The sequence below is a fragment of the Cynocephalus volans genome, chromosome X (genome assembly GCF_027409185.1).
Source record: "Cynocephalus volans isolate mCynVol1 chromosome X, mCynVol1.pri, whole genome shotgun sequence".
Classification (NCBI taxonomy): Eukaryota; Metazoa; Chordata; class Mammalia; order Dermoptera; family Cynocephalidae; genus Cynocephalus; species Cynocephalus volans.
Window position 1 is genome coordinate 61,763,852 of NC_084478.1, and position 27,114 is coordinate 61,790,965.

Consider the following 27,114-nt stretch of genomic DNA (forward strand, 5'->3'; position numbering starts at 1 on the left):
AGCTGCTCACTGTCTTGGGCCAGCCTGCACTCTGTACTAAACTTTAAGTGTATATTTCTTACTTTTGTTTTAAACTTGATTCGGGTCCTGCTCAGACTCTGGAGCTAGGCTACACTTTCTCTGTGAAATCTGTATCTCTTATTCATTACATTAAACCAGTTCTCACTTTCTATGTGACTCTGATCTTGAATTCTTTCTTGTGGCAGAGTCAAGAGGTAAGAGGGCGTGGGTTGAGGCTGGCTCTTGGGCCTCCCAGACCCTCTCCTCTGGCATCAGTCTCAAAATATTTCCTCTCCAGTTATTAACTTTACAGTGGAGAAACCTAGTAGACCTCACCTTAACCAAGTGAACATAACCAATAATGGGACAAACTGACGTCATATGTCTTTTGACAGGATGCAATAAAGAGAGCACAGCACCACTTCTGAGGTATTCCTACCAAAAATGAAAAAGCTAAATAGAATCATGAGGGAACATCAGACAAACCCCAATTGAGGGATATTCTACAAAATAATCAGCCTTCCCACTTCAAAGATGTCAAAGTCATGAAACACACATACACACACGAAGACTGAGAAACTATTCCAGATTAAAGGAGACTAGAGAGATACAACAACTAAATGCAATATATCCTGGATTGGATCCTGGGCCAGGAAAAAAAATCTCTGTGAAAGACATTATTGGGGATTTGAGCAAAATTTGCATAAGAGATGTTGTTAGATAATAGTGTTGTATCAATGTTTTTGATAATCATACTGTGATTATGTAAACCTTTATTTTGTTCTTAGGATATATACCATGAAGTATTAAGGGGCATGGTTGTAAGTTCTCTAAAATGGCTCAGAAAAAAATGGGGGATGGAGAGAATGCTAGGCGGAGCAATACAGGGAGGGAGAGAAAGAGAAGCAAATATGGGGAAAAAGCGAACAATTGGGAATATGGATGCAGGGTATGTGGGAGCTATTCGTACTTTTCTTTCAACTTTTCTGAAGCCCTGAAATTATTTCCAAATAATGTTAGCCAAAAAACCTCTAGAAAATTAAAGAAATGAGGAACTAAAAAGATAACTGAGTGCTCTGGGTGGCCAGTGGGATTTGCCAGCTGTGACCTTCGCTGTGGGAACCTGTCTATGGGGGCGGTGGTTGAAGGCCTTCTGATGTCAGGTCTTTTGGTCTTTCTGTCTTTTTTCTGGGGGTTCACACTTCCATTCTTCTGCCTGGAGGTGAAGGCCAGGCTGCCAGTGCAGGGAAGGGTGGGGGCTCACAGCCACTGTGCATGTATGCCTTCGATCCCCCAGTTTTCAGTGTGACCTGTTACCCTAATCTCTGCATGCTGTCCCTGAAGACCCTTTGATTGACTCTCTCCAGGGCATGTTTTTTTGGCCTTGGAGGGTCATCGCCTGGCTGTGAAGAGTGGGGGGATGAGACCTCCATGTGGCAGGCACCTCTTTCCCCCAGTTCCTGAGGGATCTAGTGCCACCAATTCCTCAACCTTCTGAGGGATTTTGTGGTGTAGATTGGGTTGGTTCTCAGCATTCTTTGCTGCCAGCTTAGGATTCAGTGCCTATTAAAAATTCCACTTACTGTCACTGTAGTAGGGGTTACAAGTGTTACATCCGTGATTTTTAGCAACCAGTCTATGCGTAAATCCTTCTGCATTCTTGATTACTTCCTTTGGACTGCATCCCAGAAATGGAATTACTGGGTAGAGTGTGTCATCCTTTTTGAGGCTGTTCATGAACTTTGCCAAATTGCTTTTCAATAAGATAATATTCTCACCAAGTTTCCATGACTTGCCTCTTTTCCCAGATTTGTGCCTGCCTTGGGTAGGATCATTAAAAAAATAAAATATTAATTTTTTTTGGTGGCTGGCTGGTAAGGGGATCTGAACCCCTTGACCTTGGTGTTATGAAGCTGCACTCTAACCAACTGAGCCAACCAGCCAGGCCCTAGTTGTTATTCTGACAAGAGGAAGACTCACTTTTGGCACAATTCCCCTTAAAGCCTGCTGTTGTGGAGAGAAGCTCCAGGTATGGGCAGAAGGCAGAAAGGTGGATTTAGCTAAATGGCGGAGGTGGGGTGGCGGAGTGGGTTTAACTCATGCTGGGCACCCTCTTGACAAGAGCACGGAGGTGTGTGTGTAGAAGGGAAGGAACTGGAAGTGAGTGTGGAGGGGCAGCCCTGGTTCTAGCACAGGCACATCCACTTGGGCAAATTAAATCAGAGAGAGAGAGAGAAAGGGCAATAACAACAGAAACGGTGTAGCAAAGCTTCTACACAGTGCACATTACCCTAGAGGAAGCTTCGGACGGGAGACCTGAATCTCCCTTCTAAGCCAGCTCATTTTCCATGTGTGTCTTGTAGTTTGGACCATCTTGTCACACAGGCAATGCTTTAGTGTTTGAGATGTGTATTTTATTTCATACAGCACAGCCCTGATATGCAAGCTGACCTCTTCATCTGGTGCTGAACCCATTTCTGATTTATGCATTAAGTTGTTCCTTTTTGTTTTGTTTTGTCTTTAACTTTTTACTTTGGAATAATTTTAGACGGAGAGAAAAGTTCCAAAATAGTATACAGAGTTCCTATACAGGAACTATATGTACCTATACCCTTTACCCAACTTCCTCTTGTGTTGACATCTTACATAGCCACAGTATAATTATTGAAACTAAGAAATGAACACTGATAAAATGCTATTTGCTCATCTATAGACTTCATTCGAATTTCACCAATTGTCCCACTGGGCAAGAGAGATGCAGCCCGCCGCAGCCGGGAGTGGGTTCCGCCTTGCGAGCTCGGCCTCACCCCTGGCGGTGTCCAGAGCTGGCCTTCGTGTTCTCCTTGAACATAAACAATTTCTCAGAATGCCAACATCAAACAAGGCCACTCTGTGACCAAGATAGATCAAGGCAAAGCAAGGCCACTCTGTCCTCATGTCGGAACACAAAAATCAACATGAACATTGTTCAAACAAAAATGACTGAACATCCCCCTATCCTGGTTAATATGAGGCTATGAGTGACTGCTGCTGCTTTGCTAATTACAGCTTCAGCCACAGTTCATTCCTCCTGCCCTAGAGATGAGATGTATTGACATATATGCAATCCCAGAATTTCCCCTTCCTGACAGCATCCAGCGCGGAGCATTACAAGTGAGCAGATACGTAAATGTTTTCTTTTATCCCCTTCTTCTGGACATGAAAGGCAGCATCCTGTAACAACACTTTTATGCTTTGCTTTTTCTCCCCACTTAGCACCGTAACCTGGAAATCATTCCATATCAGTAACTAGAGCTCTTTCTCACCATGTGTGCAGCTGTATGGCGCTCCATTGTGTAGGTGCACTGTAGTTCGTTCAACCACTCCCCTACGTATGGGCATTTAGATTGTTTCCAATATATTGCAATTACAGCAAATAACTGCTTATTCATTGCAAATTATTTGCTTATTCATTACTCAGTTGCAATGAATACCATTGTGCGATGAATAACTTTGGTGCACTGACTTTTGTGAGAGGGACTGATACAGGATCTGAAGGCAGACATATCTGCTTCCAGAGCCAAAGCTCCCTCCGAGGTGCCACAGTGCCTTTAGAGTCACGATCCAGGCCTGATCACCTGAGTGGGACAGGGGTGTTCGTCTACTTCTACAAACAGCTCCAATGGGTGGGCCACTTGCACAGGTTGCCTAGCCCACCTTTGCCAGTTGATTCCTCTGAGTTGCCTTCCTAGAGGGTCGTTATATCTGTGAACGCGGGGGCCCCTGTCTGTGTGTGGACCCTCCCTCACAGCCCTCAACTGTCCTTAGACAATGCCATGAGGAGCTGCAGACAGACCAAAGTACGCCTGCATGCATGTGAGCTTAGCTGTGCCAATATATGTGGGTAACAGGCCCAAAGTGGGCAGAAAAGCCACCTCACACGAACTGGCAGCGAGGCTGGAGCTTTCAATGGGCCAGGATGTGCTCCTCTTGTCTCTTCATATACTGAGCATGGATGGACTTCTTCGGGCTCCTAACATTACCTGCTTGAGGAAGGTTTCCTTCTGAGCCTGGCGGAGGGCCGGGCTGGGGAGACGAGTATAGTGACCATGAATGATTGACCCAGGGCCTGGATGGGGGAGGGAAGAGGAATGGCCCAGTCGGAGCGCCCAGCAGCCTGAGGCATCCCCTCTGGGCTGGAGACTGGGGGCCGGGATCAGGGTCCCTCCCAAGAGGCTGCTGTGTCCACCTTGGCTGTGCAGGGAACCCGTTCAGCTGGGAGACTCTCTCCTCTTTCCCTACATTTGCCTTCAAATACAGAATGCCCACGTCCAGGTTCTTGCAAGACATGTTATTTAAACAGGACAATAACACTGCCAGGGTAAATCTTTTTGTCCCCATTTTATGGATGATGGGAGTGAGGCTTAGAAAGGTTACATACCCTACCCCAGGTTATAAAGTAACCAGTAGACTCATGATTTGATGCCAGATCTGTCTGATTTTTCAAAAAGAACACCAAGACAACAAATTATTTATTTTAATTCTAGAGAAAATGTTCAGGCTCTTGGAATCACTTATAAGCAGAAGTTAGATGTTGCAGGCAGGGGAAACTGGGAAAGCAGGAAACCTAAAAATGGTCACTTCAAGCAAATCACTTAAACCAATTTCTTTGTTTGAAAAGGAGGACTTGGCCCCAGGGCTGTAGTTCAGCTCTCCTGCCAGCCGCAGCAGGGGCGTCTGTCCCTGTAGGTCAGTTCCTCTGCCATGGCAGTTGTTAAATATTCTATATATTGCCCCTTGTCCCACACCTGCTCCCCTTGGGTGTGAAGGTTAAATGAGACCCCAGCAAACACTGAGTGTAAGGGGAATGCGTACTCGCAGGCACGCAGGGCGGCCTCACGGGCCTGCAACCTGTGTGGTCGCAGAGGGCCTGAGCTTACTCTAGTGCTTTGCTGTCTCATCTTGTTATTCTTAATACTTTTTGAACAGGGGACCTCACGTTTTCATTTTGTACTGGGTTACGTGGACACAAGTTACGTAGCCGATCTGTCCAGGCAGTGGCTGTCATAACTCAGGGAAATAATGTAACGCCTCCAATCAAATTCCAGGGGACTGAGAATACATGATGATGATGTTCTGGCTGAAGTCACTTGAGTGCTGGCTCGCCTGTCTCCTGGCTGTTAAGGGGAAGGCACTGTGCCTGGGGAAGTGGCTCTGGCCTATATAAGGCCGGGATGGTGTATGAACGGCATCAGGTGAAAAAGGCTGAAGAATGCAGTCACTCCTCTCAACAAGAGCATTTGTGCAGCGTGCGCTCTGTGCCCAGCCTTGTGCCTGTTGCCATGGGGAAGCACAAAGTGCCACATTTCACCACCATCCTCAGGGAGCTCCCAGCTGGATGGGAGGGTGGGACACACATCTCTCCAGGATACCCTTGCTATTAGCCTCAAGTGGGACACAGATTTATGGTCCAGAAGCTCAGAGAGACAGGATTCAGAAAGGGATCGCTGGGGGCTGGGCTGTCGGGCAAAGCTTCAGGTCAAGGTAGGACTCGGACAGGGTCTTTAATAATGCCTGTAACTTGGCAAGGGGAGGAATGAAACCCTCAGGCCTGGCTGTGGATCGGTCACATGCTCCCTCCCATCAGGGCTTGCTTTTAAATGGAGCATGTAGACTGGAGTTGGGGAGTATCACAGGGTGGGCTCTCTGGAAACAGGTCCTAATTTGGGTTTGGGGTGTATTAGTGTCCTGGGGGTGCTATAACAAATTGTTGCAAAGCGCATGGCTGGAAACAATAGAAATTTATTTTCTCACAGTTTTGGGAGCCGGGAATCCAAAGCCAGTTTCACCGGACTGCAATCAAGGTGTCGGCAGGGCCACATTCCTTCTGGAGGCTCTGGAGGAGAATCCGTTCCCTGCCCCTTCCAGCTTCTGGTGGCTGCCGGCATTCTTTGGCTTGTGGCCACATCACCCCAATCTCTGCCTTCATCTTCACATGGCCTCCTCTTCTTCTGTCTCAAAACTCTCTCTGCCTCTTGCTTATAAGGACACATGTGGTGGCATTTAGGACCCACCTGGATAATCCAAGGTAATCTCCTTTCAAGATCCTTCACTTCATCACAGCTTTTGTCAGTCACAGGTTCTGGGGATTAGGACGTGGACAGATCTTTCTGGGGGCCACCATTCAGCCCACAACAGGATACGAGATGTTTAACAGGGATCAACATCAGTGAGAAGAATGCAGAGGAAGCAGGACGGGCAGGAGGAAAGGACACTGTGATGTAGGCCCATCAGAGTCCTGACCAGCTCGGCCTTCCCACCTCGCCATGCCCGGTCACCGGCTGTGGATGTGCCCTAGGAAGGGTGTGACCTCGTGTGAAGCTGCTCTGTGTGGCCGAGGCAGAGCTGAGATGCCTGCCCAGCACACTCCTGCGCTAGGAAGAGAACTGCTCCTGAAGGGTGTTCTGGGCAGCTCCGCTCTGTGTCCTCCACAGGAAGGGAGTGGGAGAGAGGGTCAGCAGATGGCTGGCGGGGGAGGGTCCCCTGAAGGCTGAGCCTGAGTGGCGACCCTTGGTCTTCAGGCATGCGGACAAGAACACCATATCTGTTCTGTCATGGAAGTATATGAGAAGAGGGACTCTGCGACCTCTTGAACCTGGGCAAAACCGCCAGTTGGGGAACCATTTCTAGGCCATTGCTCAGGAGACGTAGACCCTGTGCTGCAGATGTGAACACAGCTGCACACATCCAGAGCTGTATTCTGATTTATACTAAAGACAAACCTCCTAACAGCACCCGGGGGCGTTCGGGTGGTTTGTTCTTTGCTCTCTCCTGGGACTTGGTCAGACAGGGCACAGGACTCTTTCCCCTGATTCAGGAGGGGCCTGGGGCTGCAGTTCCGCTCTAGGGGGTGACATGATGGTTTTGAAGGGACGTTCCTCAGAGTCTCAGGTGACTGGTCTGGAGGATAAAAGGGAACAGACATGCGGCCATGTGGTGAAGGAGTTAAAGCATTACCTCAGACCACGTGCTGGCCCCACACAGGGACTATTTCTGGATTCCCTGGGGACCTCATTCAAAGTCCCTCATCGCATGGAAGCATTTTGCAGTGGAAAGACATGCGAACCCAGAGAGATGGGCTGGAGCCTGGCTCGTGCATTGGAGAGTCTCTGTGGCAAGCCTTATTCCTCTGTGGAACTCTGGAGGGTCTGGAGGCCGCAGCCTCTTTCCTGGGCTCTGGTCAGGAGGCCGGCTGGGGGGCGGGACCGTGAATGTGCGGTGGGAAGGGTGGTCCGTCTTCACCCTCCAAAACAAGCCAGGAGGCAGCCATTTCAAAGGTTCTCAGGCAACCCAAGCCTGGTCTTCCATAAGCCTGGCCTGTCGTCCTCGCTGTCATGGTTGCCCTGGGACAGTGCAAGGAGCAGTCCAAAGGCAAACCCAAAAGGCAACCTAGTACACCACAAAATAGGACTTTCTTGGGTCAATTTTTAAATGTGAGTGAATGGACCAGAATTGCGTAGTACAGGGTGAGAGTCAGAGGCTGAAGGGAAAGGCAAGAGGAGCATGGGCTGGTAGCAGGAGTTCTGGAACTATTCCGGCAAATCACTCTTCCTCCCTGGACCTCAGTTTCCCCACCTGCACAGTGAGGCCTGTTAAGCCAGGTGTTGTGACTTTAAGGTGGTGATTCAGAGGTAGAAAAGAGGAGGTAGACTGAGAGGCCCCTGGGGATAGAGGGCTGCCAGGGAGGCCGGGCAAAGGTCCACAAGGGCCCCCCACTAACGTTTGAGGGGCCGGGACAAGAGCATACATGGAGGCCCCCATACCATGTGGCTAAATATTTAAAAGGTATGAAGCAAACTAACAAAAGTCGAGTAAAATATATTCCATTGGCTGACCTTGAAAAAAAAATTTTTATAATGACCTGTAAGGCCAAGTTTGAATGAAAACTCTGGGACTCCTTAGAGTCTGCACTGGAGCATGCAGCATAGAGAAAGCTGGCCCGGTCCCCAGCTGTGGCTACAAGAATGTTCTTCCCCTCAGACTTCCTGCTCTATAAGGATGGAACTGATCCAGCTGCTGTGCTTTGAAATCTATCTCTGCAGGTGGGCCGAGGCCAGGCTTCCCAGGAGCTGTTGCTCCTGAGTGCAGCAGGGGGACTACTGGGGGTCCATTCACGGCCGGCTTTGCCTCAAGGACAGCCCGACGACCTTTTGAATTTCTCTCCCAGCATTCTCTGGCTCCCTCCCTCTTTCCTTTCACATGGCGTTTCCCCTAATAAAATAATCACTCATTTAGTGTGAGCTTCTAGAACATACTTTGTAGCCACCTGGGCTGGAGGTGGTGAGAATGTGTCCCAAGCCCCTCACAACTCTCTCTTCTTCCACCCTCAGGAGAGTCTGGTAAACAGAGGCCACTGAGGCTAAAAGGCACCAAGCCTGTGTCCACACCTGGGTCTTCTGCTGCCTACACTTGGGCTCTGCTGGAATGTCCCAGCCAGCGGGAGCAATCATGCCATATCACACAGCTCCCCTCTGGTAGTTCCCATGTTCCTCAGTCCCTGGGAAAGGAAAATGCTTTTCTCCTAATGTTTAAAATGGAGCTTGCAGCAACCTGACTAGGGGAACGGAGAGCCAAGCTTGTTGTCCCCTGAGGCCAGTCAGCTCCAGCCCCTCAGAACTTATCATTATACTTGCAGTCCGGGTAGCGGTAGGCAAATCTGGGATCACAGGTTCGCAGGGGCCTCAAGATAGCCTTCAGCCTGCTGGCGGCCCTGAGGACCTCGGGGTCTGGGCGGACGTCATCCCCGCACTGAGTGAGAGCAGAGTTTATCTCCTCTTGCACCGGGGAGGGGAACCTCCCCTGGAGAAGTCGAGGCAGCAACTGCCGACACACCAGCACCAGGCTCTGCTTCTCAGGGATGGTGTCGCAGGAGGGCGGCTGGGCCTGGCAGCCAGACACAAGGCAGCTAAAGATGTCTTTATTCTCAACTGCCCCGGAGGCTGCCTGGCTGCCTAGAAGAGAAATGGAAAATATTACACACTCTACAGCCTGTTCGCCTTGGGGGAGGGCGTCACTAATTACTATTGCTGGGTGAAGTAGTTTAGTCTCCTAGCAATTTCCTGTCACCAGGAGATTTAGGGCTCAGGGACACAATGGCCCCTTCTGAGAACAACACGGGAGGATTCTCTTTGTTACAATAGGTTGAAACCTGGGCATGGAAAACCCACTTGTCCCCAGCAGAAGCTGGGTTTATCATGGTAGGAATCACATACATATTGTTATTCTCCCATTAGTACTGAATTAGGGAATTCAGGAAATTATCAGGACTGGTTTCATTTGACCTCTTTAAAAACAAAGTCAGGAGAAAGAAATAATTCAGGAGATACATTCAACAGGCTGTAGTGCAACTGACCTTCAACGATTTACGTATCCCAAATATTCTGGAATCAGCCTCATTTCTTCTAATTTAATTCTTCTTAATAAAGGCAAATCAGGAAATGAGTAAGTGTGGCTTAATTTGTCTATCTTTGTAGGCCTTCTCATATAAACAAAATCAGAAAGCAGAAAAGAAAATCCTTTGTCCTATTTTTGGGCTCAGAAAATTTGGTCACCATTAGAGATTGGGATATTCAAAGGTTCTGGAACTCTGGATGAGCCTTTCCACATGATGAGAAACATGATTCACTCCTACACTTCATTTGGTTCCATGCTTTTTAATTTGAAAACTTTATAAAAAGCTAACGTGCCAAAATGGATTGCAAAATGTGCCAGTGAATCAGCCAGATATCTACGTTTTAAACAAAAGCTAAAAGCATCTGACAAGAAAGGCTCGGAGGGGAGATGGAGCCGAGATTTGTATGTATGAGGAGGGGCAGGGCAGGTCCCCGGGCCACAGAGCCCAGATTAGACAACAGCATTGACCTGGGAAGGTGCAGTCAGGGCCGTGTCACAATGCCCCTCGTGGGCAAGGTCAAGTCCATTTCCCCTTTGGAGATGGGATTGGAGCAGAAATTCGAATGGGGGTGAGGGGCATTTTACATGACAGCTAACATCCCCCGAACTTGGATTGCTCTCACTGTGACCCCTGGAGACTGGAAACACCTGATAGTGTGACCCCCGGACACCCCTCCCTAGCTCCTGTCACCCTGACTTCCCCTCTGACAGCTGCTCAGCCAGGACCCCACGGGGTACCTTCCTGCTTGTCGATGACTCCCAGTGCGCTGGCATCCCGGATGAACAGATGCCCGTTGTTAAAGATGCCAAACATGCCTGCGTCGACATGGGTGAAGTAAAAGAAATAGTTCAAATCGTTGCTCCTCAGAGACTCCAGGACGCCAAGGAGCTGGTAGGCGAGGTCGGCTGCCTGGTCTGGGGCTGCGCCGTAGAACTCCTGCAGGGGTCTGGTGCTGGTGCTGACGAGGACCCTGCCACAGGAGCCCAGGTACTTGGGCAGTGGCCATCCCTCGGCCCCAGGGAAGATCTGCCAAGCAGGAAGGAGGAGGCATCAGAGGATTAAAGAGAAAAACCTCATGGAGACAGCTCTCTCTCTGCCTCCCACCGGCATCCTCGGTCTCAAAGCATGTCAGTGTCTCTCCACCTTTTTTATACCTTCTGGAACATGGCAATCCCCCCGCCCCTCCCCTCCCCCACTTTTTAAATTCTATTGTTGATGGAAACATTTGGAAAAGGAAGCTGCTCTCGTTCCCGTGCAGCAGACTAGATTTCAAGAGTTGAGTAGTTGAAAAAATATGACTAGTCTTTGAGATTTCACAGATATCTTAGGAAGAGGCTATGGGAAAAATCATAGCGGGTCAATTTAAGGCTGATTTCAGGAAAAATATTTTTAAAAATAACAGTACAGGTACCTGGTTCTGGGATAGGGCAAAAATCAGGAAGGTGGCTCTCGGGTGACTTAAGTTTTGGGACCCACTGCACCAGCCTTAAGTCTCTCTCCTGCCAGCTGTGGTGAATCTGCCTGGCTGGGGTAGCTATATACTCACAGATGCTCCCCAACAGACTGGAACTTTCCACATGGCCTAACACTGGCCCAGGGAAGCGCACAGCCCCGGTCTGTCTCCTCTGTCTCCTTGTGAGAGCTCCAAACTCGTGAATTTGTGCAATGAAATAGTGGGGAGGGAATCCTGGTTGGCCTTTTCTTGACTATTGAAGCAGCTGTATCTAGAACGGTGTTTCTTTAAACTATGACAGAAATGTCAGAAACTATAAATACTCAGCACTTTCCCCTTGTTTTCCCCCCAAAAACCGAAGTCCTCCCCCTCTCTGATAGTCTGTGACCTTCTGCCCTTTTTAACTCACCAGCCCCCGTTGCGAAGAACCCCTGCCCAGAGGGGACTTTCCCACCATGTGCCTCGGAGGGAGGTCCTGAGCCTGCTGTCCCTGTCTACAAGTGTGGCCACGCAGCCATTCTCAGTTCCATGCTCTTCCCAGGCAGAGCCCAGGGTTGAGTGGAGGGTCCTCACCCCATGGTCCCAGCCCAGGCCTCTCAGGAGCCAGGCCTGGGAGTAGCCAGGGCCTGCTGCCGCCACCAACAACCAGCGAGTCCTCGGCCTCCTCTAGTATCTCAAACGCCACGGTACTAGGCAGGTTTTCACAGAGAGGGCATGGCTCCTGAAGTCTGGCAGCTCTGGGTTTGGGTTCCATCCCTGACACTAGCTAAGTGACCTTGGTCAAGTCACTTCACCTCTCTGAGCTCCACTTAACCTCATCTGAAAAAGGGGGGCAATAATAATATTCCCAGGGGGTTGTTCTGAGCATTAAATGAGATAAAGACATCTCGCATCGACACAATGCCTGGCACACAGCAGGTGCTCAATAAAGGAGGGACGCTGCTGTTCTGGTCAATATTTACTAACCATCCTTTGCGGTGGCTTCTTTCTCCTCTACCTGCACCCTCTCTCCCTCCTCTCCCTCCTCTTTCTCCTCCTTTCCCTGCTCCACCTCCTCACTTCCTAGTTTCTTTGGGATCTGTTATGTGACCTCCGTGTCCTGACCCTTGGGTCAGGGGGGACTTGGTGTGATTGGGCTTACGGTGTTCCAGGGATGTTTGTTTACACGCTAAGTGCCTGTCCACTTAACACTGGATTGGAAACTGCAGAAAGGCAGGGGCCACCATGCCTGTCTTGGTGACCAGTGTATCCCCAGGCCCCAATGCAACCGCATTTATTTGACCATTCCCCTAATGAGAGACATTTAGGTTATTTCCACGGCTTTCTTCATTTCAAGCACAGCTGCAGGGCACATCTCTGGGTGGGCCATTCTTTGGCTGTTTCCCTGCTTTCTGAGCTTGCTCAAATCTTAGGGATCTTTGAGGCACAGGTCAAAGTCGTCCTCCTTCACAAAGCACTTCAGGGCTGCTGCAAAGGTGGCGCCTGCCCTCCCCTCCCCCGCAGCCTGGCTCCCACACCTCTGCTCTACAGCAGCGGCAGCACTTTCACACTACAGATGCCAACAAATACTCACTGAATGCCACAAAGGTGCTAACACGGGCTGGTGGCCCTAAAGCGTGCAGGAAAGTGGGGGCGAGCTCAACCCAGGGCGGCCCCCGGGGGGCCCCGTTTGACCCTCAACCTGGAGGGCTTGCGGGGACTGCTGCGTACCTGTAGGAGGATGGGGTGCGTGTTGACAGCCAGCGTGTAGAGCAGGCGCAGCTTGTCGCGGTCGGTGAAGTGGTCCATGAAGATGCTGCCGGCGTCGGCCACCTCAGCATAGCGTCGGACCACGCGGTCCAGCAGTCGCTGCGACGGGCAGCGCAGGAGGGGGCTGGGCAGGCCCTACGGGCAAGTGGGAGAGACCCCAGGACGGGGAAGGCTGCTGAGCGCTCGTCGGCCCTGCTGCTGGGGGACAGCTTGGGGTTGGAGTGCCGTGGGGGAGAGGGGTCGGGGTGGGGTGGGGCTGAGGCCCAGGGATCGGAAAAGGGACTGAGCCCTCCTAGGCGGCGGGGTAGAGGGGCACTGGGCAGGTGGGTTGAGGGGGGGAGAGGGGGAAGAGGCGGGAAGGTGACTGTCCTCACCCCACCCGCTGAGCAGGTGGCACCGCCGTCGCACCGCACCCTACCCTTCCAAAGAGAGCTGATCCCAGGCTGAACCCCTCAGGTCGGCCCCCTGCGATCGGCCCTTTCGATTCCTTCCGTTATTTCACTGCGGTATCACCACAACCATGACGCTACACATGAGCATGTTCCTATGTGTCGCTTTGCTCTTCTTGGGATAAAACTTGGCGATAGGGACCTAGGCCTATTTTCCATGACCTCCCAGCCCTTCCCTACGCCTTTCTCCTCATGCCGAGCAAAGAAGACAAGCAGCCTACTCACAGACGCAATGCCACAGAGTTAAGAGCAGGGCCCTGGGGCCAGTCTGCCCGGATTCAACCCTGCGTCCACAACTGCCTGCTCTGTGACCTCGGACAAGTTACTTAGTCTCTCTGTACCTCAGGTTCCAGTCTAAAGTGAGGATGACTGCAGTGGCACCTAAGAGGTCGTGAGGAGCCAAATAAGTCAATACATGTAGACCTGCATGCTTGTTTAATCCTCCCAGACACCTCATCAGGAAGGTGCTATTATCAGCCGCATTTTGCAACTGAGGAATTGGAAGTTTGCAGAGTGTAGGTCATGGTTAGAAGGGTTGGATTTGGGATTTGAACCCAATGGGTGACACTCTAATATCCATGCCTTTCCCCCGTAATAGGTCCTGCTCTGTCCCCAGACCCATAACATACTGAGGCAGAGACCATAGACCATGACTCGAAGCCATGAGGTCTCTCTGCTTCTGATAGTGTTGTCCTACACAGCTTGAAATGTCACCATTAGGGATGATAATTAGGGGATGGAGGATGGAGGGAGGTAAATAATTTCTTCTTCTCTTCTTCAAGAGCCAATTCTTAAATGAAAATACCTGTGGGAGAGGTGGGACGCTAATTGGCCATAACAACAACAAATAACCATAGGTCATAATTACTGAGTGCTTACTACATACAGTATGTACTGTTCTAAGCCCCTCATAGGTAGCATATTTGTTCATTTACTCTTCACCAGAACCTATTATTGCTCCATTTTACAGATGGCAATACTGAGATTTAGAGAGATTAAGTGAGTGGCCCCAAGTCACATATACCTAGTATTAGAAACAAGACAGAACACTAGGTTAGAGACAGGTGGATCCAGGTAGGACCTGCACCCTTATCTTCACTGGGATGAGATGATCACATCACATACCCTGCAATTAGCTGATGTCAGGGCACCCATTTATTCATTCATGCACCAATGTTTGCAGAGCATCTACAGAGGATCGGACTGTATTTGTGGATACAGAGGGGAGCAAAACAGGACCTGCCCTTGGCTGGGAGAGATCATCAAGTGGCCGGCAGTTATGATGTAGTGCAGGACCAGCTACAGGTACAGTGACCTACGGAGCCCATGGGGGCAGGGCCACGTTATAACATTTGTGGGCCCTCAGTACCTTTGCTTTCATGGGCCCCTTTCTCCATGAAAAATATTAAAAATGATATTTACAATTGCATTGGTGTTAAGACAAATATATGAATATTATATATTCAAACATTTTCTTCAACCTAAAAGTTCATTTTTTCCCCTGCTTTTAAAAGAAATCAAAACATTTTCATGGAACCCTAAAAGGCTTCTTGGAAGACAGTGAAGCCTAAGCTAAGGCCTGAAGCCTGGGTAGAGAGAACCTGCAAAGAGGGCAAAAGGGTATTTTCTGTAGAAGGAACAGCATATGCAAGAAAACCTTAAGATGAGAGAGAATGTGCTGAAAACTACAGGTAGGTTAGTGTCCTCGAAGCTAGAGTATCCCTAGTGGGAGTGGATGGAGAAGAGGCCCAGAAAGGAAGAATGTTGAAGTCATTTTAAGGAATTTTGTTTTTATCCAGAAGGGATAGGGGACCACTGAATGCTTTAAGCAGATATATGCTTTACGCTCACATACACATTTTAGGAAATGATTCTGGGTGCTATGTGGACAATAGATTCACAGGAGTGTGGCAAAGACTTCTAGTTATTGACAACCGGACTTTAGCCAGGGATATGGCTGCCCAAATTAAAGATTCCATTCCCAGCTTCCTTTGCAGCTAAATGTGGTAACGTGACTAGGTACTAGTCAATGAGGTATACGTAGAAATTTCTGGTCCTTAAAGGGAGAGGGTGCACCCTACTTCACTCCTTTCTTCCTGGCTGGAATGTGGAAGTGATGGTTGGTGCTTGGGCAACCATCTTGGACCAGAGTGTGCTAAGGTCTGTGGAGCAGTAGAATGAAAGTAGCCTGGATCCCTGACAATCACAGAGTCACGACATCAGCTTCGGAGAGCTATGTATCAGTTTCTTTTATGTAAAAGAGAAGTATATTTTGATCTTGTTAAGCCATTGTTATTTGAATTTGTTGTCACCTGCAACTGGACCTGATCCTAAATGTCACAGGAGGAAAGAGTGGAGGCAGGAAGGTCGGTTAGGAAGATGCAGTGGTGCAGATGTGACACGAGAGAATGAAGAGATCTGAAGATGTTTGTTGGTAGTAGGATCCACGAGGCTTGGTGATTGGCTGAACGGGAGGGGGGTGAGGAAATAGGTGTCAGAGGTAGCACCCAACGTGAGGGTGGAACACAGCCAACGTGGTTTTGGAACACTTCATAAACTCTTTGACACTCCTCCCATCAAAGTGTGACGTCTAATTCCCGCCCCCCCCCCCCCCCAATATGCACTGGCTCTATGTCTCACTTCCAGTGACTAGAATGCTATGGAGTGATGCTGCATGACTTCTGACCTCGCCTCGGCCATGAAAAGTGATACAGCTTCTACCTGGCTCCCTCCTGGGTTGTCACTTCAAGGGGTCAATGGTAACATGTCCCCTCCCCAAATTTCACAATAAGTTGGATCTGTGAGTAGGAAACATGGTTGTCTTTGGAGGGCCAAATAACAACATCCACACTGTGTTTGACCCAGGACCATCTTTAAATGTCAGAATAATATTTGGGAACCCAGGGAAACCCTAGTCAGGAAGCTCTGGAAGAAAATTCAGGGAGAAGGGTTGGGACGTAAGTGTTATCGTCTTGTACGCCATTTGGAGAGGTCAAGTGCACACAAGGGGCTGTCAGATTGGGCATTCAGACAGGAAAACCCAAGGGTCAGAAGTTGGCCTTGGGGTGTGAAGAAGAGGGTGCCCTGGCTCATAGCCTCCAGCACTGTGACCTGCAGGCAGGTGGCCGGGCCACTGACAATCACCCACTAATTCCCCTCTTGGATCAGCGCCCACCCAGCAGCCTTCTGACCACGCTCGCCTTCCACTGCACGAGCCTTCACACAGAGAGAGGTGGTTCCACTCCATGGGACCCTAATGCATTTTAAATAGCCGTTTCATTTGCTGGCTCTGTGGCTTGGCCAGTATGAGTTGGCTACTCTGAGGATGTGCTGGCAAGACCACTAAATGTGAACTCCAAGAGAGCAGGGACTTTTTCTGTCGTGTTTGCCACTGTGTCCCTAGCACCTGGTAAAAAGTTCACACTCAATAGGGTGTTCTTAAATCACTGGAGGAATTACTGAAGTCCCAAATCTGGACTACTGTGGTGAATTTACCAGGGTGTGAGGCCTTTTGGGAGTCAACAGAAAGGGCGACCTTTCTGTTTTGTGACTTTTGACACGATGTTAATCAAAACTATAGCTAATATTATTGTGTGCTTGCTGTTTCGGGCACTGTGCTCTGTGCTTTGCATGTTGCCTTGGTAAATTTTCATGCTGACACAAGGGTAGGCACCACAGTAGCCTGCAATAAGGATTCTGTGTGCCAGGAAGTCGAGGAACACATTCAGTGTTTTACACATAGTGGTGAAACTAGGATTTGAACCCACGACTGCCCAAGTCTTAGACCAGACCCTACTGCCTTCTTGTGTTGAAACTGCAGCCTCCTTGCTGGGCCTTTTCTCTCTGGTACTGCCAGGTGGTCTGTGCCTCAGGTACAGGAACTGGATTCCATGGGCCTTCATTTCTGCAGGAACCCTGTGCGCCATCCCACCTATGGCAGATGCCACACCTCTTGGATGTGCCCTCCCCTCCCTGCTTCCTCCACCAACCTGTGTGGGTGTGGGTCTGCCCCACTTCTGCCATGAAGCCTTCCTGACCTTACTCTGGATCCCTGCCTGTCCACCCTGCATACCACTTTTAGACCCATTTGTGCAAAGATGCACTGTTCTCAAGTCACTTTTCTTTAGAAATGTAAGTTCTCAGACCCTGCCCCAAACCTGCTGAATCGGAACCTCTGGGGTGGGGCCCAGCGATGTGTGTATTAACAAGCCCTCCAGGGGATTGTGATGCCCATTACAGAATGAAATTTAGCTCCCTACCCCCAGCTCCAGACCTGTCATTTCAATGTCCACCTACTGCCCTCTGACACTTTAATGGCAGGCCATGACACTTGCTACTTCCCACAGTCGCAACTTATTCTCACTTCCACGTCTTTGCCCTGCTGTGGAAGATCTCCCTTTGACATTTCCCTGTCCCACCCTTCCTCTCTCAGTTCAGGCCAGACCTCAGGCCCTTCCAGCCCTCATTTTCTTCCCTGTCCTGCAGTCTGTGCTACCCAGGCCTTGTGCTGTGTGTGTCGGTGCCTTGCAGACAGGAGCTTTGCATCATCACATTTCTGCAACCTCCTCAGCAACTAGTAGAAGGCAGGCACCGAGGAGGTCTGTAATGAGCAAATCCGTGTGTGCAGACTGGCACAGATTGATGTGCTGCAGTGCATTTACTTGGGGCGTCCCACAGTGCTGGAGAGGCTGAGTCAAGCAGCTGGTTGGTGGTGGGTCTGGGAACTGTAACCTCAGGTAACGCTGAAAGAACAGGGAGCCTGAGTAACACAGGCAGATGCAGTCTGCTGAGAGGTCATGGAGCAGACATCCAGAAAGGAGCAGATGAAGAGCAGTGCGACCCTGAGGGCAGAGATGGACTGAAGAGGTGACTTACAACTTCCTGGTTCCCGGAGGCCTGGATGGATGCACTTCCAGCACAATGAAGCCCTTTTCTGCTTTAATTGGTCTGAGGAGGTTCCTGATCCTTGCAACTGATCCTTGATTAAGATACATGCAAACGGTTGCTTTCAGAGACATGCATTGTCGCAGTTAAGTAGGTGGCCATCTTAGCTGAATACCCCACAGTATCACACATGGTGTCTATTCTTATTTGTACCCCTTGCTGTAAAGCCTTTGGCAGCCAGCAGCTCACGTGGTGGTGATCCTGGCTCCCTCTTCCGTGGGGCAGGAGACATCTTGGATGACCCTGCTGGTGGAAGTGGTAGCTAGCTTTCCCTTCCACTGGAGGCTCTTTCTTTCCTTCCACCTTCCGCTTTGTTCTTCATCTTCTTCTGTTCCAGCGCCCCTGGGGCTTTGCCACTGAAGCATCTGACAAAGATTTTCACTGTGGCAGATGAAATAATCATTGTGGCAGGCAATTCAGCTGATAGTTGGGGCAGGCGGGGCAGCTGATGCAGAGTAAAACACATTATTTCATGGTCTGTCATTTTGATTCAGGTATGCCAAGGCTGGTCATAATTCTCCCCTGGGCCATTTCTTTTTATGGGCCCCTGTCTTTCTCTTTTCTTCTTCTTTTTTTAATCAAAAGACAGGAAGCCATGCGTGTCTGACAAATCATCTGTGCACCCAAGCTAGCAGAAACATCCATAGGAGCGTGCTGCTTTCTGCTATGCAAAGGTCCTGTGGTCCCGGAGGCTCGGACAGAATTCTGATTGTCAGGAGCACCATCACGCTTGCCTGGGAGCACCTGTATCAGTCAGGGTTTAATCTGGGAAGCAGAACCACTAGGAGACATATTTGTTATGTATTTGTTGCAGGGGTTTGACCTTCCACAACGGCAGGAGCTGGTTGAGCAGTCTCTGTAACGCTTCATGCTGGAGCTTGAAGTCCACAGGGCAGAGAGTGGGGAAGGGAAGATGGATGCAGAGTGGAGGAAGATCAAGGACAAGACTGAACCCACAAGCACAAGCTGGAGCCCATAAGGACTGACTGAAACCCATGTCAGTTCTCGTTACCTCTGACCTTGATGGTGTGGTGTCCTGCGGAAGCCAGAGTCCTTCGGTATGAAGCTAAACCTGGCCCAGGAGTCTGAGAAACTGAAGGAAGAGCCAGGGGAAGGCCCAGCTGCTGCTTCCCACCAGCAAGTCGAGCCAGCAGGTAAGCAACAATGTGTGAGAGCTACCAGGACCACTTCCGCCTTCCCAATCTCCCAGCAGAATCTCTCTGTGGCCCACCCTACCCGGAAACATAGAGAAGGGAATTCTGGGAAATGTAGTTTGAGTAGTTCAAGTTGAGCCACCATATCACCTTTGGCTTTTTTTTTGCATCTCTCATGGTGACTTTCCTCTTCTCTGACCTGACTGAAATATCTCACTGGGGCCTAACCCCCCTGAGTGTATATTTGTGGCATGGAGGTTTACTGTCCTGAGAAAAACCTGGCTAGGGGGGTGGGCTTGGGTAGGCAGCTTGTGTGCAAGGGTGCTGGTGATGCATTCTTTGGCACCTGAGAGAAGCTCCTGGTGGGCTGAACCTCCTTTCTAGCTCCATTCCCAACCTCTATTTTCCCCCTCTTTACTGCCCCCACTCCCCTGCGTGTTAGGTGGCTTTACAAGGTACCATCTACCAGGTCCTTTCTGTGTTGGAGGGAAGGGTCAAGGGAGAGAAAAGCAGGCAACTTCCCAGAGAGTGGGTGTGAAAAAGCAGCACCAGAGGCACCGGAGAGGGAGGCCACAAAGCCCAGAATGGCCTGAGCTGAGTTTTAACCTTGAGGAAAGAGGTGCTAGGGAAACCCAGGTCTGTCACTAGGTTCAGTGGCCCTTTGGGACTGCATTGCAAGGAGAATCAAAAGAATTTGGGGACTCTTCCCACAATCCAAATATACTGCTGCAACCATGCATGTGGGTTAGGAAACTTGTAAAATCTCCCCCCTGAGGCTGTTGCAAGTCATTTATTCAATAAAAGTTTATATAAGGCACAATGCCTTGTCTTATAGGGTCTACTGTGGTCACAAAGATAAATAACAGAGGTCCCTTACCTCCAAGGAACTGATATTCTTGCTGGGCAGAGTGACATGCATACCATAAAGTTCAGTATGGGGCAGAATATGACAAAGGCTGTAAGAGGTGTAAACAAGATGCTATGGGAATACAGAAGAGAGAGCAGTAGGGGAATCCAGGAAGGCTTCACAGAAGAGGTGGTCTGGGCATGGCCTTGAAGAATGACTAGGATTTCAGGTGAAGCTATAACGTTACTGCATTCTAAGCTGAAGGATCAGAACTGAGCAAAGGCAGGGAGAAGGGTTAAAGGCCACGTCTGGCCTGTGGGATACAGACAGGGTTTCATCAGGAGAAGACTGAGAAGGTGGGTTGCAACCAAACCGTGGGGCTCGTGAATGCCATATTTAGGAATTTAAGTTTTATTCTACAGGGAATGTGTATAATCTTCAAGGCAAAGTAACTGCTCACAAGGATGCTATGAACACCCTCAAAAACTGCTGGTGGGAGTTAAATTCAGTTTGGCAATATGTATTCAAAGATGTAAAGACATTTATACTATTTGACCCAGTAGTTCCACTACCGAGAAGTAGGGAAGCAAGAAAACATAGTATTTAAAGGTGTCACTTTTGCAGTCAGGAGCAAGCCTGTGTTCAAATCCCAGTTCCAAAATTTACTAGCTGGGTAACCTTGGGAAAGGTATAAATCTCTCCAAACCTAAGATTCCTCATCTGTAAAATGGGAACAAGAATACCTTATACGGTTGTGAAGGTTAACGGTGATAAATGTGCATGAAGCATACCTGGCCCAGAGAAAGCAGTCAGTTTGTGGTAGTTTTGAAAAGGAACTTTGTCTCAAGGACATAATATAAAATTCAGGCAAAGACTTTGCAAGATGTTTATCAAAGTATTATTTATGCTAATGCAAAGTAAAACAATGTAAACATTGAACAATAGTGAATAACATTGTGCTGTGTCCATGTGATGAAATGGTACTTATAAAGATTTTTAATGATAGGGGGATTGTATGAGATATAATATTAAGCCATAGAGGAGTAGGCAGCATTACATATACAACTTATTTTTAACCAAGTGTAGTGGGTTGAATTATGTCCCCCAAAACTCACTGGAGCTTGAATTGTGCTCCCCAAGTTTCATGTATTAGAAACTTGGCCCCACTGTGACTGTTAAGATGGTGGGAAATCCTATTATGGTAATTGAAAGGTGGGGCCTTGAAGAGGTGACTGTATTGTAGGACCGTGCAGTAGTGAATGGATCAAAAATGGCGGTCAGGGGCGTGGTTCTGAGAGATTTAAAAGAAGAGGAGAGTCTGTCTTTTTCTCTCTCTTGCTCTCTATGCTCTCTCTCCTTCCACCATCTTGCAGTGTGAGACCCCTGGGTCACTGTCACCAGCACCAGATGGACTTTGGACTTCCCAGCCTCAGAAACTGGAAGCAATAAATTTTGTTTTTCTTTACTAATTACCAGGTTCCAAGTATTTTGTTATAAGCAATGGAAACAGACTAACACATCAAGTTAATATGACTAGAAAAAAAACTAGAAGGAAAAACAAAAATGTGTTAACAGCAGTTGCCTCTGGGTGGAGGGTTATAAGTGATTTTTTTCCCCTACTTTCTTTTGGGTTTTAAAATTTATATGCACTTTATAAATTTTTATGAGTATACGGTACCTTAATAATCAAAAATAAAAGCTAAAAACTGAAGGAAAGAAAGTTTTTGAGCTGGAAAGGGAAAGATCTGCTCTTTGGGAGGGTAGCAGGTGGCTGGGTTGAAGGCGCTTGAGAAAGGAAAGGTGAGAGGCAAGGAGACAGGTCTCAGAGCTCTCTGAAACAGGCTGGGAGTGATGCCTTCCCACCTCACAATGCTGTGTAGGAGGAGCACACGGCTGAAAGAGCCTCATGACTTTCCACACGTTGCTGCAGCCCTCCTGGCCATATAAAAACCGGGTAGCTTCATCTAGAGAGTTCTTCAGGCCCAGAGTCTTGTGGAAAGGACTGTAGTTTTAGAATGAAAAGAGGCTGCCAATCTCAAGTTAATAAAAGGTAGTTATATCTGTTGGTTAATAAAAAAGTCATTTATATTCTACAGTCCCTCATCCCCTGCCCACAGGTATACATACTGTCCACTGTCTTGTCCCCAGAATTGGAAAGTGCCACAGGTAAATGACCACCCGCTGAATCTGAATACATGATGGTGTGCAGTAAGTCTCCACCACAGCCAAATCAGTGATTAGTGGACTGAACCTGGATCACAGGAAATATTCCAAAACAGGTGATTAATAGGATGACTTGTGACCCTCTAAGATGGCAGAATAGATGGTCCCCAGTATCACTCTCTCCCACACATCAACCAATTTACAACTATAAAAAAGCAACAACAGACAAGCTGGGGCCACTAGAGCTCAGGGGAACAGAAAGAGAGACCTACGGAGTTCATGAAGGCTGGAGAAGCCACGATGAAAGAAAGAAAAAACCGCTCCGACCATTTTGTGCCACGGCTGCTTCAAGGCTGGAGCTGCTGAGTGCATGGAGCAGGAGTCAGCAAAAGCCACGGCTGTGCCCTTTGGATGAAGTTGCTTGGAGGTGGCAGGGGAGAGGAGGACTTTGGTGGCCCCCAGGACAGCAAGACCACTAATAGGGTTCCCGTGGACCCACACAGGAGCAAGGAGCCACAACAACTGAAAAAAAGGAGCCACTCAAAGGCCAGTGAGTCATCTCAAGGGACTGGCACACAGCCTGTCTCATGGGAAGTGTCTGCAGCATGGTTGGTGGGGGAGACAGGCCCACCAGGAGAACACTGGGGCACAGCAAGGACAGCTGACTGGCACCCCAATCAGCAAAGGACCACTCAGAGGAGACTGGTTAGGAATATAGAATTGCATGGGGTGCAGTTTGATGGAAAGACTCAGGGAGTACCTATAAAGTCAACCATTCAACCCTGAGCTGCACAAAAAGCCTTCCCCAGGGAATCAGCAGCCAAGCAGCAATTTAGCTCAACCACACAGCTCAAGTACTGGTCCCCACAGGAAATCCCCCCATTTTAGAAGTAAGCAAAGGACAAAAAATTAGTTCCAGCTTAGGCACACCACCAGTGCCTCAGGGCCCACCCAGGGACCTGAGGTATGGAGCCGGGGACTGGACACCCCCCCACAACCAGGCACACTGCCAGTGCCAAGGAGCATCCCCAAAATATCCCCTCCACATGGGTGGCCCACCACAGCCACCACAATAACCATGGCTGCTGTGAAAATGGCTAGATACCACAGCCACCATGCAGATGGTGTGCCAGCCACTGGAGGGCATTGACACAAGGAGAGTCAGAGACTAAAGAAAAGAAGAGGATGTCTCTCTCCACAAAGCTCATTCCGGAGTAACAGAAGCAGCAGCTGCTCTACGATAATACTGGGGAACCTGAACACACCTCAAGCACTGGACAGATCATCTAGGCAACAAATCAACAGAGTGACCATTACTTTTTCAGAAGGAGAGAAGAAATCTAGGGCAATTAGAGAGGGGAGGGGGGAGGAAGAGAGGGATGGGGAGAGATTGGACAAAGGGCATAAAGAATAATTACAATCTGTAATGATATATATGCTAGTAATATTGATTTGATCAACATATGTCAACATTGAACCCCCAAAATATGTATAATCAATTATGATTCAATAAAAATTTACATAAATACATAAATAAAATAAAATAAAAACAAAACAAACAAAAATAAATAAATAAATAAAAGGGGAAGTGATGACCTAAAGGAGTCACTGAAGATTCCTTACATTGAATCATCCCAGACTAACTTAACTTTTTTTCTTTGACCTGGTTTTAAAGTTAGAATATATGGACCTCCGTGAGGCATTCAACAATTGTTTGCATGATGATCCTGTAAAGGAGATGGAGAAGCAGGATTTTGGTGCACAGGGAAGTAAGATGATTAGTAAGTGGTTCACTGACTTTGCCTAACAATCAATGGATTAACCCCCACAGAGAAAGAAGGCTTCTAGGACATAGATAAAAGTTGTGTTTATCAAAACTGAAGATATGTACTTGGGGTGATAGTGGCTGTAACGAGTATCAGAATCAAGCTGACAGGCTAGATTAATGGATTTAATCTAAGAAGATCACATTTAATTTGATAAATAAAATGTTCTGCTCTTGTAAACTAAAATCTAGCCACGGAGGGGTTTTAGTTGACACAGTGTTCAGTATGCTTCAATATGAGGGGAACGACCAAGATGGGAAAGAAAATTGGGGATGTTCAGACTGGGGAAGCCAGGATTTAGGAAGAGAATGTATGGGAGAGGAAATGTCATATGTAATCTGTATAACTCCAAGGAATAAAAATAGTTTACATGTGTGAAAGCTGCAAGAAGACAGATTTGAGATGAACTTTCGAATGATCTATTCTGTCCAAAGAAGGCATAGGCTGTTTCTGAAGGTAGCGAGTTTCCCGTCTTTCTATGGTAGGATAGATCACCCTTCACCGCATAGAAAGGATGCAAATATTTTGACAGTTTAAATTGGTGAGCTTTCAAGTTTATTTCAACCTCAGGAATCTATGACATATGTACAGTTCAGTGAGTAGAGATGTATTTTGATCTTTAACCAGTTGAGTTAATCTCTGTGATGTGCTTTCATACATAAACCAGGAGTAATATTTATTCCCTACTTAACCCACAGAAAAGGTTTACAAATCATGCCTTCTGTAGAACTCTTGGTAATCCTTAGAGAGAAGAGCTAATGCAATTGGAAAAATTATTAATGCTATAAATGGCACTGAGTTAGGACCAAATTAATATGCATTTTAATATCTTTTTATATTATTCCTCCACGTTAATAACTAAACTTGTATCGACAGCTGCCTAACACTGAATTGATTTCAGATTTTCCTCTAAGCAGTGACTTGCCAAAGGCTAAATTATAGATTGGTGAAATATAGAATTTTCATCATTATTATTTTCTTGATATTACTACAATTTCAATTAGTTGCTCTGTGATTCAAAAGATAATGTTTTAAAAATCCTGGTTTGATAGAGGTTTTTTTTTTTTTTTTTGGCCTTTTAATTATGGTTAATGTCTGATGTTATTGCCTTTTGATTAGAGAAAACGGTCTTTAATATTTCTACTTTCAAATATTTATTGAAGGGTTTTGTGGCCTAATAAACAGTTTTTAGAACATACTCGATATATCAACTAGTTCTATAATTAATTCTTCCAAGTGATTTTCTTTATAGACATATATTAGATATTATGTAGTTTAACCTCTGCTTACTTTATATTCTGTGGACATGCATAGGGGCACAGCCAATCCAGAGGCCTCTGAGCCAAGTCACACTTACAGCAAAAGCATTTGTTCCGGAATATACTGGAATAGCAACAAAGAGATATCAAAGGAAGAATTTCATAGAACAAAGGATGGTTTGATTTTTTAAAAAAGGGGGAGGCCTAGAAATGAACAGGTTAGTTTCTGTCCCATTCCAAATAACTCGTTTACCACGAATGCTGAGGTGATGAAGTCTCAATGGTTCTAACCTAAACAAATTCCAAATTCAAAATCTTATTTTTTTCAACATTTCCATGATTGGAAAGAGAAAATGGGCTGAGCAGGGAGAGTCTTCCATCCATCCCATTCCATAGTGTCTCTCCAGTTGGCTCCTGAAACTCTCATGGGCAGCAAACACTGCACCATGACTGCTCCCAAGGGTCACGATAGTGACGTGAACATGAGCTCAGAGTCACCATGTACCTCCCTCCGCAGGGCTCTGCTTCCCGAGGTCCGCGCGCCAGAGGATGTGCACTGATGCCCGGGGAACAGCGCCCTCTGCGGTACTGGCCGGGCACTTCTAGTTCCTCAAATTCCCTTGTCCTCTAATAGTCATTTCATCTTTGACCCCAATGTTAGATAAGCGTGAAAATGATACGTCTACCAGTCCGCTGTTTTCCCCCCAGCATCCATATAGTCAGATTATTTTATAAAAAAGGATGCAACTTTTTTGAAGGGTCCTTGACCTCGTAGCCTGTGAGGGTTTAAAATATTTATAGTCTGAAAACTAGCTGTGAGTCCAATATAGAATGTCCATCTTCATTCAAACACTTTATCATCATCTATCTTGTATCAGAACGAGTCGAATATGGTCCATCTCCCTCACTGGGGTGTCATTTCGCAGAGTGAAGGGACCTTCTCTTAACACCCTGGTACGTCACATACGTCCTTTAAATGCCCCTTAAATATTTTTGAGTTTAATTTAAGCAAAAGTGAATTTCACTTGTTTAGTAGTCACACTTAAACTCATATTTTTATTAAATGATTAACGTGCATTTTGGTTAATTTGCTTCTTTCCCTTATTCCATTTGTTTAGAAAAATAATGGAGACGTAGGAAGTAAACCAGCCGTCCTTGTTTAAACAAAGCTGCCTGAACACTCGGTACCGCCATCTAGTGGGAGAAAAGGCTCCGCGGCCATCTAGTCCGTTCCCAAGGTCTGTGTTTAGAAAAATGTTACAGCGGATCAGATCCGAGTTGAAGGGATGGGAGGGGGACACGATGGAGGATATGTGTTTTCCTCTGATTAGCCACGTGCTGCCTAGGGTGGTTGCCTCTTCGCGCTTGGCATCGTAGCAGAGGAAGCCGCCTTTGTGGTTTTGCAAGCGAGCACAACATGATAAGCTCCGAGTAGTGTTCTTGGCTGTAGTTCACATTTGTGGGCTAGTAATTCAGGCTGTGGGATATTCCCATTAGAACAATGCAGCTTTTAGAAAAGTCACGATTTTATTAGCATGAGTGCTACACACAAACACACACACACACACACACACACACACGCTGCATGGTCTCACCCTTTTCCTGATTCTTGGTCCTGTCGCCCAGGTTGGCAGCCCCTGCTGTAGTTACTGCCTGTGGCTCCAGAGAGGATGTCCTTAGTACAAAGCTGCATTTGGCCCAGCAGGAGGGGAGCCCCGGATGCCCCGCCCAGCCTCTGATGATGACTACTGGGGTTTTAAATCCAATTTGACTTTATTTATTCATAAGCAGGACTGACAGTCCAGGTTCTGAGGCCCCCAAGCCAATCAGACCCCTC

At 47.8% G+C, this 27,114-nt stretch overlaps 1 protein-coding gene across 2 annotated transcripts in view; it reads right to left on the reverse strand.

Annotated features, from left to right (window-relative positions):
• Positions 1 to 7,933: 7,933 nt before the first annotated feature.
• Positions 7,934 to 27,114, reverse strand: part of DIPK2B (divergent protein kinase domain 2B) — a 31,969-nt gene continuing 12,788 nt past the window's right edge. The window contains exons 3-5 of one of the 2 annotated variants that reach the window (XM_063084078.1): positions 12,597 to 12,770; positions 10,171 to 10,459; positions 7,934 to 8,990 (exon numbers count right to left, since the gene is read on the reverse strand). In XM_063084078.1, coding sequence (XP_062940148.1) covers positions 8,650 to 8,990; positions 10,171 to 10,459; positions 12,597 to 12,770 — 804 coding nt within the window. In that variant the 3' untranslated portion in view covers positions 7,934 to 8,649. The remainder of the gene's footprint in view (positions 8,991 to 10,170; positions 10,460 to 12,596; positions 12,771 to 27,114) is intronic. The other variant, XM_063084079.1, reaches the window with a different exon arrangement.